General features: G+C 35.6%; 1 protein-coding gene across 8 annotated transcripts in view; it reads left to right on the top strand.

The window, feature by feature from the left end:
- Positions 1 to 17445, top strand: part of LOC127956808 (ELKS/Rab6-interacting/CAST family member 1) — a 191761-nt gene that overhangs the window by 23383 nt on the left and 150933 nt on the right. For 3 of the 8 annotated variants that reach the window (XM_052555019.1, XM_052555022.1, XM_052555026.1), the window contains exons 3-8: positions 2264 to 2680; positions 6238 to 6312; positions 7517 to 7672; positions 8206 to 8289; positions 9967 to 10134; positions 10706 to 10873. In XM_052555019.1, coding sequence (XP_052410979.1) covers positions 2264 to 2680; positions 6238 to 6312; positions 7517 to 7672; positions 8206 to 8289; positions 9967 to 10134; positions 10706 to 10873 — 1068 coding nt within the window. Of the gene's footprint in view, positions 1 to 2263; positions 2681 to 6237; positions 6313 to 7516; positions 7673 to 8205; positions 8299 to 9966; positions 10135 to 10705; positions 10874 to 17445 lie in introns of all 8 variants that reach the window. The other 5 variants (XM_052555023.1, XM_052555024.1, XM_052555025.1 and 2 more) reach the window with 2 other exon arrangements.

Here is a 17445-nt window from a genome sequence, read left to right as displayed (position 1 = left end):
TGCTTTCCCATCATGCCTCTGACACCTTCTACCTCAGAGCCTGACCCTGCTTGTCAGCCTTCTATGTTAATATGAATGAAATGATCAGACTGCAGATTTAAAATGTGTTAGATCCCTGCTTTGTCTTGTCAGAGGTTTTATTCCCCTTCATTTTGAGTTAAAGGCTGGATGAAACTTCATATTGATTTCTGTGTGCCATGTCTTGCTCTTTAGAAGGGAATTCACAAGTACTGCATAAATCTGCTCTCTTTCTGAATCCAGTTTCACATGGTCCTTCAAGACGCGAAGATAAGTTTTAAACGTCTGTTAATTTAACTTTTTTTTCTACAATTCTTCATCCTATTGCTTATTCTGTTTTCAGTTAAAAGCCTGTCAAGGGACATGACAAAATATGTCTTTTAATTCATTCATTCATTCATTCTAAATGTGAATATAAAAATACTTTGAAAAGAGACATTATGGAACTACTCTTGAACATTTTATTTAATAATTTGTAAACGTTATTTCAGTTCAAATAAAATTAATTTAAGAACATAACTGCATAAATAAATAAATGCATTATATCTTTTTCATTGTTTCTACCCCTCTCCCATCTCTTTCTCTCACTCTTTTCCGAACACACACACACACACGCGCGCGCGCACACACACACACACACACACACACACAGCAGCCAGAGGAGACTAATGAATAATGTAGAGTCCTGTCTCTGTGGTGCCATTAGAAACTGTTGAGAATATAAAGTCAGTATTTATAGACTAACACAGTGATCAGTGTCTCTTTCTGAATGTGTGTATGTATAATTCAAAACCTCTTACTGTAGACCATATATCACTTTTTTTTATCTGAATATTACTTTATTGTGTGCATGAGGTGTAAGGTGTGTCTGAAGTGCCTGTTTTGTGACACAAAGAGTAGTGGGAAGGAAGTGACCGTACCTTCTGTTTCATGTCATAAGTTCATGAAGTTTGCTGTATTCATGAGTTAATCAGGCTTAAACATGCACAAAAATACGAAATACTACATCATTGACTACATTGTCGTCATTGTACATGCCTAAATTGATCCACTCACTTTCTTGTTACACCTGAGTGCGTATTTTTGGCAGTAATGTTTTCCTGCAGTCTAAGGGAAAAGGGCGCTTGTAACCATGGTGATGCCGGCAGACATATTCATGACTATTCTTAAATTCATGCCCTCTGGCCTTCCTGATCACCTCCTTTACCTTCTCCTTGTTCCAGCGTCGCTCTTCTAACTGCTTTTTCGGATAGCATGAATCCCTCTCCTCTGGGACTTGTTGTTTGGTGTGGTTGGAGAACATGGCCTGTATTTACCCCGGGGTCTCTCTCTAGAGAGCTGCTCCAGGTGGATGTAATGGCCGTCTGTCTTTAGAGCTCTAAAAAGCGCTCAAACCCCCAGAGATTTAATGTCCTGAGTAACAAATGTCTGGAGAAGTCACACAAGGTTTTAGAGAAGTATTCATTTTGTCTGTTATTGAGTAAAGCCTGTCATTATCTGTCTGTAGCATTCATTCATTCATTCGTTCATTCATTCTTATTTTTGTTTTCATTTGTTTTTAGTTTTCATTCATTCATTATTTATTTATTTATGTAAGTATTTATTTATTTATTTATTTATATTTGTTTCATTAGTGTCTTTTGTTTAGGATTTATTTATTTATTTTCTTTGTTTCTGTTCCTATTTGTTTTCATTCATTGATGGTTGTTTTATAAGTGTTAAATGTATTTATTTATTTTCAGTTGTTTTGTTTTATTTGTTTAGGTTTTATGTATTTTCTTCATTCTTTCGGTCTTTCCTTATTTATGTATTCATTCATTTATTTCTTTTCATTCTTATTTTTTTACTTTATGTTTGTTTTCATTTTTTATTAGTTTATTTTGTTATTGTGTTATTTTATTTGCCTTTATTTGTGTTTTTTTGTTTAGGTTTTATTGTCTTTTTCTTATGTCCATCTTTTTATTTTATTTTATGTATGTTGTTTATATATTCATATCAGTTTTTTCTTATTTGATTCGATTTTGTTTTTGTATTTTAGTTTATCTTTATTTTTAACTTTAAATTCAAATGTAAAAAATATATATTTTTAAAAAGTAATTAAACTGACAGATTTACTATCTTTTTTTTTATTTGTGTTTATTCTTATATATTATTTTATAAAGCCAGAATTTTTGTATTCCTAGTTTGTTGCAAACGCTCGTTATTTACATAAGCTTTATCTCTTATTCATTTGTTTTATCTGCAGCATCTCCAGATGACCATCCAGGCCCTCCAGGATGAGCTGCGGATCCAGAGAGATCTGAACCAGCTGTTCCAGCAGGACCCCAGTGTTCGTCCCGGCGAGCCCCTGACCGCCGAGCTGACCGAGGAGAACTTCCAGCGGCTGCACAGTGAGCATGAGCGGCAGGCCAAGGAACTGTTCCTCCTGAGGAGGACTCTAGAGGAGATGGAGCTGCGCATCGACACGCAGAAACAGACTCTCTGCGCTCGAGACGAATCCATCAAGAAGCTCCTGGAGATGTTGCAGAGCAAAGGGCTGTCGGCCAAGGCCAGCGAGGAGGACCACGAGCGGACACGGAGGCTGGCTGATGCTGAGATGCATATCCATCACCTGGAAAGCCTCTTGGAGCAGAGAGAGAAGGAAATGGTCTTGCTGAGAGAGGTGAGAGTGCTAGTGAATCTCAGAAAACCATCAAACCACACATATGCAACGTTTAACCTATTAAAGGGATAGTTCACCTAAAAATGAAAGTTTGCTGTTAATTTATTCCAAGATTTTTTTTCTTGAGTAGAACAGTACAGAAGCTATGGTAACGCTTTACTTAAAGCTTTTATGTAAAATGCATTATTAATGGTTGTTAAAGGGTATAATATATTGTAATTATTCATAATTTGCTTTGTAATACATTTAAATCTTTAAAATTCATAGTGTAACAATGAATTGTTAAAATGTTATAATGAAGTGTTATAATGTGTTAACTGTGGTTACAATTATTCATGTGATTGTACAATGCATTATAAGGTGCATTATAAGGTGCAAGTGATGCATATAAACTACATTTTATAATGCATTATACATAAAGGCTTTAAGTGTTACAGATGATTTTTCGCTGAAACTGTTGGTCTTTGTTGATTAAAAAAAGAAATGCAAGTCAGCGGCTTCCCATTTTTGAAAATAAAAAAGCATATCAAGAAAAACTAAATGAATACACGTGGCTCTTGAAAATATATTGAGGTCTTATAAAGCAAAAACTGAACATAATTGACAAAATTATTAGCTGTAATGCCTAGTCTCAGGCAACCATGAAATATATATTTTTTCTGCAAACTTTCCGTTTTTGATCATAGACGTGAAAATGCACTTTCCAAATGTAAATAGCTGTAATTCATGAATGCTTTGGAATATAGTTGGTCTGTTTTTAAAGAAGACAATCAGCAGATTATTGCTTAAATTAAATTTCATAATTTAAAAAAAAAAAATATTTATAGATGTTTTAGTTTACTGCGAAAAGAAAATATAACGTATTAAGAAATATTTTAAAACAAATATGTGTGTTAAATATTTTGGAGTTCATAAAATTAAAGCAATATTTCTAACTAAGAAAACAAAAACAACTGTTGACACCCAAACGCAACAGATTTTTAAAAACGTATTTTACTGCTGCAAGCTAATTTCTGCCACTAAAAAAATGGAATTTGCGACTTTTTATTTTGCAATTCTGACTTTTTTCACAATTCTATTTTCAATTGTGAGTTATAAAGTCCAATTCTGAGTGGAAATTGCAATTGTGTGTTTTAAAAAGTAAGAATTGCTAAATAAAATGTCGTAATTACCTTTAAAAAAAATTATTCAGTGGTGGAAACGGGCTTCCATAAAAATACACACATTTCTGTCACAATATTACTATTGTCACAAATAAAAAAGCGCTCAGTCAAAAAGTCAAAAATATAGAAAAGTGTATACAAATCTACTATTCACTGGCATTAAATATCAACTTGGCAATTAAATGACTGTTGTGGACTGAATGACAGAACCAAACAGTTGCTCAGGGAACGCTGCTGACAGCACATGGTCATGTATCCAGAGATGATTCGCAGTGAAATGTTTTTGCTAAGACTCCTAATTATGGTGATGATGAATCAAGAGCTCTAGATTAGTCATTTTAAACTGCTCCGGACAAGCAAGCTTACCGGGAGAGAGAGAGAGAGAAGGGAAACCTGTTAAAAACTGAAGGCATTGAACATTTGTTGCTATAGAAACGGGAGAGACTGAAAAGAACATTGATGAAAGGAGACACAGATGTTGCGGACTGCAAAAACTGTTAATGTGGCAGGAGACACATTTATCACATTAAGTTTGGGAGTTGATCTCAAGGAGTGAAGCTGACTGAAGTTTATTCAAGTTCAACTGAAATCAGTTTTGTTACATAATAGAGTTTAGTTTGTAATACTTAACCTGCAAGAGAATTAGCTTCCCTTGTGAATTTCTAATAGGCTTTTAGTGTAGCGGTTTTTGATTTATAAGAAAGATGAGACATTCATGTTTTGTTGACAGAAATATGGTCATACCTCAGATGTTGCAAGTTGCAAATCAGTTGGACTCATGGATGTGATGTGAGTTAATGTCCTTGATGAATCAAGCAACCATTTTAGTGCTTATGTGCAGATGGTATCCCTTAATTTTTATTAGAATAAGATGCAATGCTGTCAGGAGGCTGTTATGCACTTTTCAAAGGAGTTCTGTCTGGCATTCCCTCTTTGTATTTTTGTCAGGCATCTTCTGAGACAGCCAGCAGTCAATAGCAGGACTTTAGCGAGGGTGACATCTAGTGACCAGTTAATAAAATGGCACAACCAACTCCATTGCACACACAGTTTATCACATTTTCTCAACTGGTTGCGAGAGACAAAATGCAGGACTTTAAAAGGAATTGATAAAAAGAGCGTACAATACTACACTCTTGTTGGTAGGGACGGGGAGATATTTTTTATTATATTTTTTTTTACTTATTTACAACCCTTTTTCTGTCAATTTATTGTATTTAAATAATATTTTATGGTCTATTTCAGAAATTCAGTAAAACAGAAATATTATTAGAATTTCAGGATGATTTTCAGAATGAACGTTCGCAGCCATATACTATATGATGCTGTAGTCTCTGTGAGTTAAATGCCACTAAATGATGTGGTGCATGATGGAGCATTACAGGTGAAGTCTGGGCTAAACTAATGACTTGGACTGAGATCAGAAGAGCATTTTAGGTTATTTATTGGGGCCTCCAGTTGGACTTCAGAGAACACGGTGAAATAAACTAATAGCCTTTCTTTAATCTGGTGATTTAAAAATCTTTCTTTGCCAGCGGCATACTGGAACTGTTAGTAAAAACAGCCATGTCATGGAAAAACTGTAATTTCCCCCTCTTTCGTTCTTTTAAAAGCATTTGGTGCATTAAATAGACGTACTGTAATGTTCACACTGCGAACCTCCCTCCCAAAACCACCCAGATATTTCAGTGCCTCTTCTGTTTTCAGCAACTCTTAAAGGTGCAGTGGGAAAACAGCCCTAAATCACATGTTTCTAAATAAACATAACACAAACGTTTTATTTTCCATGAGCATTTTTGATTTCAGCAGTGTCATAACGTCCTGGGAACAGATAGTAATATTGTAGCTCTGTTAGATGTGATTGTGAATGTTATACAACAGCGTCTCTCACCAGTTACATTCCCTGAAGCACTGAAGCTCTGCTTTCCATATGTTTCCCATGACTCACACACGTGTAGATGCATGGCTGTTTTTCCATGCCTGTCTGTGTGCATTCATGTCTGATGGCTTTGGTGTTTGAATGATGATTTTGAGGTCTTTGATTTCCCAGAGGGTGCAGGCTGGCTGCATCTCTTTGTGTTTGGTGGACGTTGCATACACTCTATTTGTCAGCTGCTCGGTACATTATCTTTTTCATAAGGGACTCAGTCATGCATAAACACTCAAACCAGAGGACTGAAAGTGTCTCTTCTGCTTCAGATACAGTGATCTGAGTGTGCTGAGTTTCTATTCTGGCCGCGTAAATCAGAAGTCTGGGTTATTTTATTATCAGCGTTTGAGCTGGACATAATGTGGAGTGGTATGGATCCACATCAACTGATGGCTGCCGGTAGAGGAAGCTGTTATTATCCTGTGGTTTCACCTCACGATCCTCGTCTCATGTTTTCTCCACAGGATCTCCACCGACGATTTGAGGGAGCTCCGGAATCTGCCAAAACCAAGGCACTGCAGACTGTCATCGAGATGAAGGCAAGTGTGTGTGTGTGTGTGTGTGTGTGTGGGTGTGTGCGTGCTTGTGTTTGTTCTAAGTAAATCCCAGAAAAACTTTTGTGTCCTTTCTAAGTAGGACATGTTGCTTTAAAAATAATGTTAACTAAAATACAACGTATTCCTGAAACTTTCATATTGGGCCAGTTTTATAATTGTAAAATTTATTAAGAATTTTTTTTCTCCCCCAAATAAATGTATGCTTTTATTTATCAAGGACTCTGATCGAAAGTGACTGTAAAGACATATTACATACGATTTCTGTTTCAGATAAATCCTGTTCTTTTGAACTTTGTTCATCAAAGATTCATGAAAAAAATATTAAGCAGCACAGCGGTTTTCAGCACTGATAATAAAAATAAATGTTTCTTGAGCAGATAAGCACTATATTAAGAATGACTTCTGATCATGTGACAGAAGACTTGGGTAATGAGGCTTAAAATTCAACTTTAACATCAAAGGAAATTATATATTTTTTTAAATGTACTAAAATAGAAAACAGTTACTTTCAAGTGTTCACAATATTATTATTATTATTATTATTATTATTATTATTATTATTATTATAAATTTTGATCAAATAAATGCAGCCTTGGAGAACATAAGAGACTTCTCTCATATACATAAAAAAAAATCTTACCCACTCAACTTTTGACAGTGTAACAGTGTATTTGTCCTCAGTTTTGCAAGTAAAAAAATTTGAAAATGGTATTTTAAAATGTTTTGTATAGCAGAGACTCAAAGTGATCTATCGTATGTCTGCACAATATAATTTATCAACATTATTTTAATTTACTGCTATCTGCTAATATTGATTAATTATTAATGCAAACTCATTTCCCATATTTTACATATAAGATTACCTTTGCTCATAAAGGTTGCCTAATGCTCACTTAAAGTTTAATTGTTAATTTTGTTTAGAATTAAATTACAGTTAAATGTAGCAAATATCTCAAAATGAACATCCATTTTTTTTTCTTACTGTGCATTATAAACTAGTGGTGCCCAACTAGTGTGGCATTTCAAATCAGATTAATTTTAGTGTGCTTTTAAGCCATTTATAGGTTATCAACCGTAACATGAAAGTAGTTATTATATACAACCAAAAGTTAAAAACACTTCTGTATAAAAAAAAAATAGACGGCTTTGTCTGTCTCCTCCTCAAACATCTCTGTGATCTCTGCAGGACTCTAAGATCAGCTCTCTGGAGCGCAGTCTGAGGGACCTGGAGGACGAGATACAGATGCTCAAGTCAAACGGGGCTCTCAGCACAGAGGAGAGGGAGGAGGAGATGAAACAGATGGAGGTCTACCGCAGTCACTCCAAGTTCATGAAGAACAAGGTACAACCTGCGGCTCATGGAACTACAACTGGTGTTTTTTGTTTTTCTTTTAGTAGAGATTTGTTGTTTTTGACTCTTTGAAAGGCTTGAGTATTACCAGGCATCGTGGTGCTGCTAATATTTATTTACTCTAGCACTAGTGTTATGTTAGGTATGGTGTGTATTGCAACTAGATAAAGAAGCCAAATTGTTTACCTGTTGCATTGTTTTTTCTTTTTTCTTTTATAGATTTGTTTTTGTTTATTTTTTTAAATATAAAAAAATATTAAGTATACATTTTATTTGTATTATCTATTATAGTATTGCTTTTCTTTAGTAGACTTTCCGTTTAGTTAATGCCCATTTTTATTGACATTCAATTGCAGCTAATTGGCTAAATCATAACCTCATGGCCTGTGCGGTGAATGCTGATTGGTTTGGTTGCTGATGACATCACCTGATCGTGGGTGATGTTTGGTTGGACGCAGGGTGTGCATGCGAGCTGGTGATTGGTCATTGGTGGTTGTTGCAGTAACAGCGCCCTCTCCTGACAGGTAGAGCAACTGAAGGACGAGCTGGCGCAGAGCGAAGCGCAGGGCGAGGAGCTGAAAAAGCGGGCGGCTGAGCTGCAGCAAGAGGTCTCTGCTGTAAGAAACCCAGAGAGCCGGCTTAGAACACGCACAGCTCTGCTTCCCTCACCAGAGAGAGCCTCTGTCTCACCCACTGACTGGCACTTTAGCTCAAGGCCTTTTTTTCTGCAAGAGATTCGCTGTATTAATGTCTGATTCTTAGAAGCCTTGAAGGCCAAGGTGAATTTATTATTTTAGACATTTTTTAATAACTATTTTCATATATTATTTATGCTCTCTGCTTAAAAGATTTTTGTAATAGGAAAAAAAATACAAATAATTTTACCACATCCCCCATATTTTTTATTGTAACTCCAGGTGCTCTGGAAAAAAAATTCAAAATCAACGTGGCCCTTGTTATCCGTATGTATAGTTGAAAAGGAAAGTTTGTTGAGAAAAATTTTGTGTTTGCATACATCAAAATATGCATGTAATTTATTTTAGAATTATTTCAGTTACTAAAAATCAACAATAGTGTTCGTTTTGGGTAATGATAAAAACACTGCCTGTATGTATCCGTTACATTTTCTGTATCGGTGCGTTCTCTCAATATTCTCAATAGTAGTGGTCAGTCAGTATACTGTAGGTTTTTTTATACTGATTGACCACCTTTTTTTCTTTACAATGCCGCTTAAACAGAAATGAAAAAGAAAGTCATAGCAAATGTGCTCTTGGACACAAAGATAAACAGTCCCAACACTTGACAGGATGATCAGTGATTGGAGGGAACAGTGTGAAAAGGTCAATAATATTCACTTTTGCGTCTCGACTGCATCTGTAGCTGCCTGTCTTCACAATAACAGGATCGGTGGGCGGCAGCGGTTTAGGCCGGCGGCTGAAGTCTCAGGGTCTCTCTGATCAGGAAAGCAGAGTTGCCCAATGCTGTGCTGAAAGGTCGGACGCCACACTAGTCTCCCACGGTGCTCTCGCTTTCTTTCTCTCTCTCTTGTTTGTAGCGCTGGTTGGAGTAGAGCACTAATGTCCACGAGGCTTGATCTTTCTCTCTCTATCACTCTGAATTGTCTCTCCCACCATCTCCTGTGCACGCCTGTTTTTACTAGGGTGACTGGCAGCCAGTAGAGTTACAGCTTTAGGCCATGCTAACCTGCTATAGCTGCCCCAGTGCATGCTGGGAATGTCAACACTGTGTCTTTGTATTGAAGATGAACACTTGTCTGTTTTATAGTGTCTTAACTCTTTGTTTACTGTCTGTTTATGGAAAATGTATTTAAATTTGTACTTAATTTAAATGCTTGTGTATCTTGCAAGAGTTATATTTTTGTGGATGTTTGTTTTTGTAAAGAGTCTGAGCATTATGAGTTTCATGTGTCCATCTTCACCCTTTTTAACGAAATACATCATTTTCTATTTACAGGAATTGCTGTATGCTAAAATAACCTGGTAATGATGATCTGTGTTTCTGCAGTGTTTGATTCAACAGATTTGCAATTGAATTGGTCTAATATGTGTTTAGATTACCTTAAAACGGGGTAAAACTCCAATATCAGACCTGTCACTACAGATTTCATTCTGTTTTATGATTTTAAGGTGAAACATTGCTGCATTTACATTCTGCAAAGCCTTTTCGGGGAGATTGTGTTTGAGATTTGACCAGAGCTTGGAGGTCTGGTTTGAAGGACAATCTGAGTTTTCCACATACTTAGACCGAATGTTTGTCTTGCACAGATTGACCAGGTGAAGCAGGATCTCTCCAGGAAGGACACTGAGCTTTTGGGTCTGCAGACTAAACTGGAGATGCTTACCAATCAGTTTTCTGACAGCAAACAGCACGTCGATGTGCTCAAAGAGTCTCTCACCGCCAAAGAACAGCGTGCTGCCATCCTGCAGACTGAGGTAAGGGTTATGTTATAGCAATGAATTAGTATTGTATGGTTGTATAAAAGAAGAAATTCCCATATTTGTGAATTACATTTCCCTATATATATATATATATATATATATATATATATATATATATATATATATATATATATATATATATATATATATATATATATATACTATTTTAATTATAAATGTAGTAAAATACAATTTGTGTATTTTATACAAGCTTTATATTCCATTTTTTTGTGTTGATGAAATATTGTATTTTATGTATTTCCCTGCCTGACCATTAGGGGGAACTGTTGTATTAAACATGTTATTTGGATGTTGTGAAATTGAATGAGTATGAAGTGCTTTTTTGTGTGTGCTAATTCTGTTGTTAGTCTATCAATCACACTTTTTATAATAATCCAGTGTTACCAGTGTCAGCATACGATTCATAGAGTTTAGCTGACGGTCAATGTGCCCTGACTGGCCAAGTGTTACTGGATTCCTGTACATTGTCATGAATTATAGTGTTTTAATGTACAGTAAGTGTCAGTTCATGAATCTGGATGAGCTTTGTGCTTGTGTATTTCAGGTTGATGCTCTGCGTTTACGTCTGGAGGAGAAGGAGGCTACGCTTAATAAAAAGAGCAAGCAGATTCAGGAAATGTCAGAGGAGAAGGGCACCCTGAACGGAGAAATTCACGACCTCAAAGACATGCTTGACGTCAAGGAGCGCAAGGTCATCGTGCTTCAGAAGAAGGTAAATGATAGGCACTGCAGCAAAACTGATTGTTGCCTAAAATCGAATCACTCTGGGTAGGAAATAAAACATTGTGTTCAAAAAAAACTTTTGCATTGCGGCAGTTTATTCATTTGTAAACATCATTGTGCCCTACAAACAGCTGTCATTTTCTCCTCCTGAACATAGATGGCACTGTTAGGCCACGTTTGACGAGCTCTGGCAAAATGCTTGAGACCAGCCTCACCAAACATCCCTTTGTGTAAATTTAGGATTTCTAAAAGTAGGGAAAAGTTGTGTTTGTGATGGCGACGGAGTCTCCTGTTCTCAGAAATGACACACACAGGCCGTTAACTCAGGCTAACTATGGGCTTTATACGTCTGTTCTGCATCTTTCATATCCATGCAACAGCTGTTTGCTTCTCCCTCGAACCCATGTCAGATATACAGGAAGCTGTAGGTTTCGCCGTTCCCGCCGACATCGCTTTTCATCGTCGATATTTAGGGTGCAGCTTTGAACTTCATTTCACAATATACAATCTTTGACAGAAATCTGCACTCAAACGGTGCCAGGTCCAAACTATCACTGACATGTTTTGAGCTCGTCGTACCGTACTCTTTGAGTTTGTCAGAGGCTGTTTCCATATGGATTGTCTGTAGCTGGTCGTCCCATGAGGCAATGCTTCGGCGGTCAAATCCGACTATCAGTTTCAGTTCTTCTGCGCTGAGATCAAACAAGCCCGCCGTCTGCAGGCTCATTAATCTTGAGTTAGGGATAGTCTGAGTGCAGAGAACCCACCGTGAGCTCACCTTTATTGGGAAAACAGGAAGTTGTGTATCTCTCTAATGGACATTCCAGGGATAATGTTGCAAATCATGCTCCTAAGATCACTGTAACTTGTGTCATATGTTATTTTACAACCAAGTTTCCCCAAAAAAGCACATGGATCATTTGCTATAAAGTAGAACTCAAGTATGTTTGCTTGAATGGCTAAAAGCTCTACCTCTTTGAATTACGCTCCTTGTTTACAGGAAGTAGCTGTTGACTGATAATCGTTACCTTGGAAGACCTTTTAAAGTTGTAAATTGTGATGTTTTTTTTCTTCTTTCCTTATACATTCTATTACTTTAGGATATCGCTCCAAAGTCAAATGCTTGCAAAAGTTTTTTTTTTTTTTTTTTTTATTGTATTATTTTTTTAAATAATTAAAATAATGTACACCTACACAATATGCACACACACACATAGTATTTTAAGGCTTTTGTAAATTTGAAACTAATTTTTTGTATACTTCTAATATACTTCCATGTTTTATTAAAGTGAATTGTGTTAAAAATAAGAAAGCTCAATTTCCATCACATATAAACAGATATAGTTATAATATAAAACAGTGCTGGCATAATTGCTGTTTTCCCTGAAAGACCTTTAAAGGTTTTAAAAAACTTTTTTCTAAAAACAGACTTAATGATACCACTTTAATGGCAAATTCTTATTAGTTTTTACTTGTTATTGTTATATTCATAATTTAATATGTAAATTTGTGAATTTACCTTACTTTCAGTTGCTTTATAATTTTTATTCAAGTAGATTTTTTTATCATTAAAAGCACATATAAGCAGTTAACAATGATACAACTGTGGATACATACTTTCTGTTTAAAAAAAATAATTTAATTTAAGATTTCCATTATTTTTGTTGTTTCTTTTTTTTTGTGTGTCTATTTTCTTTCTCTGTTTGTCTCAACCGCTTTGCTTCTCTTCACAGTTTGAGTCTGAAAGCCTCTCGGAGTCATCAGGGGCACAATGAACTTTTATAAAAGCCAAGCGCTCTCCCAAGCCACAGAAAGAGAAACATTTAGTTTCCATTATAGTGCCTGAGCCACTCTGTATTGCCCCAGAGTTGTTCCTAATGGCCATAACACATTGAGACAGTGCTATGAAGGTATGCATGGGGCTTCTCAGCAGGACACCGTTCAACGCACAGGTCAAACACGAGAAACGAGAAACTGTACAGAGCATGCAGAATTACATCCAGTAAGGAAAAACTAGAGCATATGAATTTTTTTTGTATATGTATTGAATTTTTTATGAATTTTCTCCTGAACGCGGAAGTCATGCCTGACTCTCAACCGGAAGTATGCTTTGCATTTCCGATCTCCAGCGTTTCTAGTCAAATTATCATATATTCTGAGCTGATAATCTAATGTTGAATTTATCCAAATGTTTTTAAAACCACATGGCTCCATAGCGCCATCACTTTACAGCATCGCAATGACCGTCATTTGTCAGTGCCTCACTCCTCACAGTTTAATGAGTGTGTAGATTACACAAAGTTGCCGACGCTAGTTACATTAAAAACAGATGGGCATTATTTAAATGGGTTCCTATGGAGACCGGAACAGATGAGCATCCAATCAGAAGTTAGAATTCGTTTTATCTTGTAGAATTATATATGCAAAGGAGCTCTGCTGTGATTGGCTCACATCTTAAGCAGTGCAAAAAATCACGGTGGTTGTGATGGCAAAATCATGTTTATTTCTGCATCACTTAGTTTCCAGCTACATTTCCATAAACAGTCTAGGCGACCTGAAGGAGGAAGTTTAGTCTTAAATGTTCAAATGTATCCACATGATAAACTATAGTTCACCCAAAAATGAAAATTGTCATCATTTATTCACCCTCAAGTTGTTGCAAACCTGTATGATCTTCTTTCTTCTGTTGAAAACAAAGGAAGATTTTTAGAAGAATGTTGGTACCCAAACACTTGACAAAAGCCAGTTCATAAATTTTTGGAACAACATGATGGTGAGTAAAGGACACAAAGTTTATTTTTGGGTGAACTATCTCTAACATTTATCACGTTGATACGTTTTAACATTTAAGACTAAACTTCCTCCTCAGGTTGTCTAGACTGTTTTTGGAAATGTGCAATTAAGAAATAAACATGACTTTGGTATCATAACCATCAGCTCATTAACATAAGACTTCTTAAATTTATATAAGACTGCTTGATAAATGATTATTTTTGTACTGCTTAAAATGTCAGCCAATCATAGCAGAGCTCATCTGCATATAGAATTCTGCAAGTTAAAGGCTGCTATATAGACTATATACACTACTATATAGTAGTGAAGTATTCAATTTCAGATATAGCCAAAGTAGAAGAAAAGTGCCTGTTTAATTCCAAGGGTTAGTAAAAAACAAAATCCTTGTCTGTTTTTGATGTTAAAAACCTTGAGTAACATTACAAGCATACTTCAGAAAAGTCTAATGCTCCAGACGTGTAGAAAATGGCCTCTAAATAAGATACATTGTTTAGTTTTTTCAAACAACACTAATTTTGCATGTTCAAAAAGAAGCTTTGCTAGACGGTGTGTGTCTGTGAGTAAATGAAAAGATACACAGTGTCCTGTGAAGTATGCATTCGTTCTCAGAGGAGGCCTAGCTTGGGCTGGTTACTTTTTTCTTGCACTCTCCTTTAATGTCTGAACATCATTTTTTTCTCCCTTCTGGAGCTGTTTGGCTTTGTAATTGTTTTCCCAGTGCGAAGCTCTCTGCCTTCTCAGTGGCACCGTTTGTGAGCGAGTGCATGCCGAACGGAGCAAAACACCTCTTCCAGCGGCAGCCCAGAGACTCGGCCCGCTCTTTTCCTCCTTTGTTTATATTCAGTGTTTTGTGTTTAACCGAACACCTCCCCTTTAACAGCCTGGAAAATAACAATAATTTAATTTGCAACTGTCAGATAAGGTGGCAAACAGATCCGCAGTGGAAGCGGCCGAACTAAATATTGAAAACAGCGGTTTGGACAGGAATTCTTTCACAAGTTCACTGCAGGACAGGCTGCAGAAAATAACATTTGTTAATGCGAGGAGGGCGGAATACAAGACGCAGTTCAGCAGAACTCGCTCAAGTATGTAAACTCCAGTCGAACGTCTTGATAGAGAGCAGCTCTCTTTGGCACGAGAGGGTAGCCAGAAACACTTTGTCTTATGAATGAAATGTCCTGTTTTTTACCATGTCTGGGGATTTTTAGCATTATTAAACCCAATTAGGGTTGCGGTTAATAAAAATAAGGTCGATCTGCATCTTATTTTGAAACACAATGTTTAAATTACAGGACATAAATTCTGTTCTTCAGACGACACCAAAGAAATGAAACCTGTTTGTTGACTCTGTGGTCAGAGTTTCGCTCTATCCAGATGTAATAAACACCCAATATTTAGCGTTGCTCAAGGAATTTGTCTGCAAACTTTCGAAACAAAATCTGGGACATTGAGGTTCTTGCAAAACTCTTTTATTGAGACACAATTTCATGAACCTCATGAACTTTCGGCAAATCCAGAAAATATATTATTCTTACAAGTAACAGCCTGCTAACTTCTGAACAAACTTGACACTTTGACGACATAAAACTGTCATCAAAGTTCAATGTGCATTGGACTCCACTGCCGTTCCAAAGTTTGGGGTCAGTATGATTTTATGTTTTGAAAGAATTTAATACTTTTATTCAGCAAGTATGCATTAAAGTGATCTAAGGTGACAGTTAAAGACGTTTATGATATTATAAAGGATTTCTGTTTCAAATAAATTCTGTGATTGTTAACTTACTGTTCATCAAAGAATACTTAAAAAAGTTTTATGGTTTCCATAAAAATATTACATTATTTTCAACATTAATGATGATAATGAAATGTTTCTTGAGTTCTTTCATTACTTCATTCTTTGACACTAAAGAGAGTAAAGTAATTGCTGCTGAAAATTATTATTATTTTTATTATTCCTTTATTTAACCAGGGGAAATCACATTGAGACTATGTATATTTAAATAAAATATATTTAATGCATTAAAAAATTCTATTTGATATGTGGAAGATATTTTCATTGAAAATATTAGAAATACATCTAAACCCAAAACTGTTATTGTAAATTTAAATTTGAAAACATTTACAGTATTTTTGTTCACAAATGCAGCTTTTTTTCTTACCAACCCTAAACTTTTGAACAGTAATGTACAGCAAACCAAAAGAGTCATCATTGTTGTTTTATTTTAACAACAGTGATTTAAAATCCATGCAGCGGTTTGTGATTGGCTGAAACCACATTTTTAGTGTTTGCGCCAGTAGAATTGAGAGTTTTACTTCATTAACAATGACTCACCGCGCATGTAACGTTTCAACATGTATTATGAAATGTATCGTATTGCAGTATTTTATTGAAGGATGTCCCGTGTGCATTCACAGAGGGTTTGGGCTAAACCCTGAACATTCACTGACCCCACAACCACCTCCATGGATGAAGAGCTTCCGATTTGCTGCACTTTTAAAGGCTGGTTCAGAAAGCAGAACGACTCTGTGATTTTTTTTTTTTAACAGCTAAGAAGTTGAAGAAGGCTAACAGGCTTAGCACCACAAGGAAAGCCTCTTAAACAGAGCATGTCGGGCCTGAGTTGTGATCTTCTTGCTGTAAAAAAGAGCCTCTTACATTGTTTGTTACCGTCCTTCAGTCGAGAGCAAGAGACACACAGACAGAGAGAGCAGAGCTTTAAGAGGGTGCATGCTAATAAGTGCCTTGTGTTAAAATAATGATAAAGCTCACATCAAAAAGCAAAGAGACTTAAGACCCTAACAGTCTGAGAGAGAGAGAGAGAGAGAGAGAGAGAGAGAGAGAGAGAGATCCTCTCTGCTTTCAACTTAATTGGGGGAAAGAAGTTCTACAGAAGTTTCTAATTAATCGGCACTTCCTCCTCTGTCTTTCTCATACTCAGATTTTTCCATTTTATTCCATTTCCATTATTGTTCAAATGCATGGAGACAATGCAAAATAGATGCAAATAAAATAAAGGTCAATTTGTTGCAATAAAAAGTAATCATTTTAATGCTACTAAAATACTAAAATTAGAATTTATTTATTGCAGAAACTGGACCCTTATTTATGGTTGTGCAAAAAAATAAAAGTTCACACATTTTTTAAATATATATTTTTAAATGTACACAAGCACTGTAAAAAAAGAGAGTAATATTATGAAGTAATATTACTATTTAAAATAAATTTCTTTTTTAATACATTTATTCCTGTGGTGCAAAGCAGTCTTCAGTGTCACATGATCCTTCAGAAATCATTCTAATATACTGGATTTCTGCTTTGCTAAAACATTTATTATTATTATTAATATCAACACGTTTGGATTTAATATTTTTTTAGGATTCTTGATGAATATAAAGTTAAAAAGAATAGTATTTTTTCAAAATAGAAATCCTTTGTAACATAAAATATTCTCAATTTAATGTTTCCTTGCTCAATAAAGGTATTCATTTGAATCAGGAAAAAAATATATTATCCCTTATTCTTACTAAATATATATTTTTAATGGCATTGTTCATATCTAGTAAAACAAACAAATAAATAATAATAATGATAATAATAAATCAGGTTACTGTAATTGCTATTAGCTTAGCTTTTAGCTCTACTGTTTCAGGTGGTCTTGCTTTTAAAATGATGCATTTAGAGATGCAGTTCAGCAGTAAAGCTCCCTCAGCGATATTACGTCTGTAAATTCATGCCCTTTAAAGCGCTTTGACTGCAAGCAGTAAAAC

This window comes from Carassius gibelio, chromosome B4, assembly GCF_023724105.1.
Source record: "Carassius gibelio isolate Cgi1373 ecotype wild population from Czech Republic chromosome B4, carGib1.2-hapl.c, whole genome shotgun sequence".
In the NCBI taxonomy this organism is placed as follows: Eukaryota; Metazoa; Chordata; class Actinopteri; order Cypriniformes; family Cyprinidae; genus Carassius; species Carassius gibelio.
This window is presented reverse-complemented; position numbering and strand designations above follow the sequence as displayed.